Below are 1544 nucleotides of genomic sequence, written 5' to 3'. Positions count from 1 at the left end.
GGGCCGTCCGGCGTCCGGAGGAGGTTGCTGCGGCAGTCCCGGCGCCGTCGCTTGCCGGGGTCGGGGGACGAAGCGGCGGAAACGGCGGCGGTTGGGAGCGTAGCGGCTTCCCTTGACGGGCACGCCGCCGGGGCCGGTGACGTTGGCGGCTTCGGCGCCCTGCGGGGGACCGAGAGCCCGGGGCTCGGGACCGGCCGGGCGACGCCGCCGCTCCCAGCGCCCCGATGCGCCGGGGAGAGAGGAAAAAAAATAAAATAAAAAAAATCCGAGCTTCCTCCCCTACCTTCTCGCCCTCCACCACGTCGAACTCCACCGTCTCGCCGTCGCCGACGCTGCGCAGGAACTTGCGCGGGTTGTTCCTCTTGATGGCCGTCTGCGGCGGGGAGAGCCGTCGGCTCCGGCGGGAGCCCGCGTCCCGGCTCTCTCGCCCGGCCCCGCTAAGGGGTGGCGGCGGGTTTTCGGGGGGCAAGGGAGGGGGGTCGCTACCCTGTTCCCCCCCCCCCCCTTCACCTCGGATGAACGCCGGGGTGCTCTTACCTGGTGCACGAACACGTCCTCCTTGGTGTCGTTCCTGCGGGGAGGACGAACAAATTAAAGGGAGGTCGAAGCCTCGGCGAAGCTGCCGATCCCCCTCCCCGAGCCGGGATTTAAAGCCCCTTCCGGGGCTCCTCCGCGTCCGTCTGTCCGTGTCCCGGACCCCCCCCGCCCCTCCCCGGACACCAGCTCTCACCTGTTGATGAAGCCGTAGCCGTTGCGGACGTTGAACCACTTCACGGTGCCCAGCACCTGGGTGGCTGCAGGGGAGACAGGGCAGCGTGAGACCCCCCCCTCCCCAAACAGAGGGTCCCTCTCGCTGCGTCCCCATGGCCAGGAGACCCCCCCCCAAAAAAACAAATGTGGGACCCCACAAACCTCCTCTTGGTCCCCCATGGCCAGGAGGCCACCAAGGTCAAGTTGGGGGACCCTACGGACCCCCCCCCACACACACATCCCCCCCCCTTCCAGCTCAGAGAGCCCTAATGCCAAACTGGGGGTCCCCATCGGGGCTGTCATGGCCAGGGCACCCTCAAGACCAAAAGGGGCTTCCCCAAGGACTCCCACTTGTCTCTCACAGCCGGGGACCACCAAGGCCAAATCGGGGGACCCTGAAGACTCTCCCATGGTCCCCTAGCTAGGGGACCCCTAAAACCAGGGAGGGGGACACTATGGACCCTTTCACTGGCCATCTATGGCCAGGAGACCTCTGAGGCCACAACAAGGGTCTCCACACACACTTGTCCTCCATGGCCAGAGGACTCCAAGACCAAAATAGGGGAACCCATGGACTCCCTCACTGATCCCTCTATGGCCAGGGGACCCCAAGATGGAGATGAGGGACCCTATGGATCTCCTCACTGTCCACTTCCATGGCCAGAGGGACCCCAAGACAGAGATGAGGATCCCACGGATCTCATTGTCGCCCTCCATGGCCAGGGGACCCCAAGATGGAGACGGGGGACCCTAGGGACCTCCTCACTGTGTCTCTCCATGGCCAAGGAGACCCC

At 65.9% G+C, this 1544-nt stretch overlaps 1 protein-coding gene across 1 annotated transcript; it reads right to left on the bottom strand.

Moving 5' to 3' along the window:
- Nucleotides 1–3: 3 nt before the first annotated feature.
- LOC146601284 (Y-box-binding protein 2-like) lies at nt 4–930 on the bottom strand (the record flags this gene model as incomplete). Its single annotated transcript, XM_085308999.1, has 4 exons — nt 731–930; nt 538–571; nt 284–373; nt 4–159 (listed from the first exon to the last, which is right to left on the bottom strand). Coding segments are annotated over exons 1-4 (480 nt in total), but the record flags the coding sequence as incomplete, so codon positions are not given.
- Nucleotides 931–1544: the final 614 nt, after the last annotated feature.

The sequence above is a fragment of the Rhea americana genome, unplaced genomic scaffold (assembly GCF_003343005.1).
Source record: "Rhea americana isolate MKP2758 unplaced genomic scaffold, rheAme1 scaffold_1056, whole genome shotgun sequence".
NCBI classification, from domain to species: domain Eukaryota; kingdom Metazoa; phylum Chordata; class Aves; order Rheiformes; family Rheidae; genus Rhea; species Rhea americana.
Note: the sequence above shows the minus strand (reverse complement) of the source record. Positions and strands in the feature narration are given on the sequence as shown.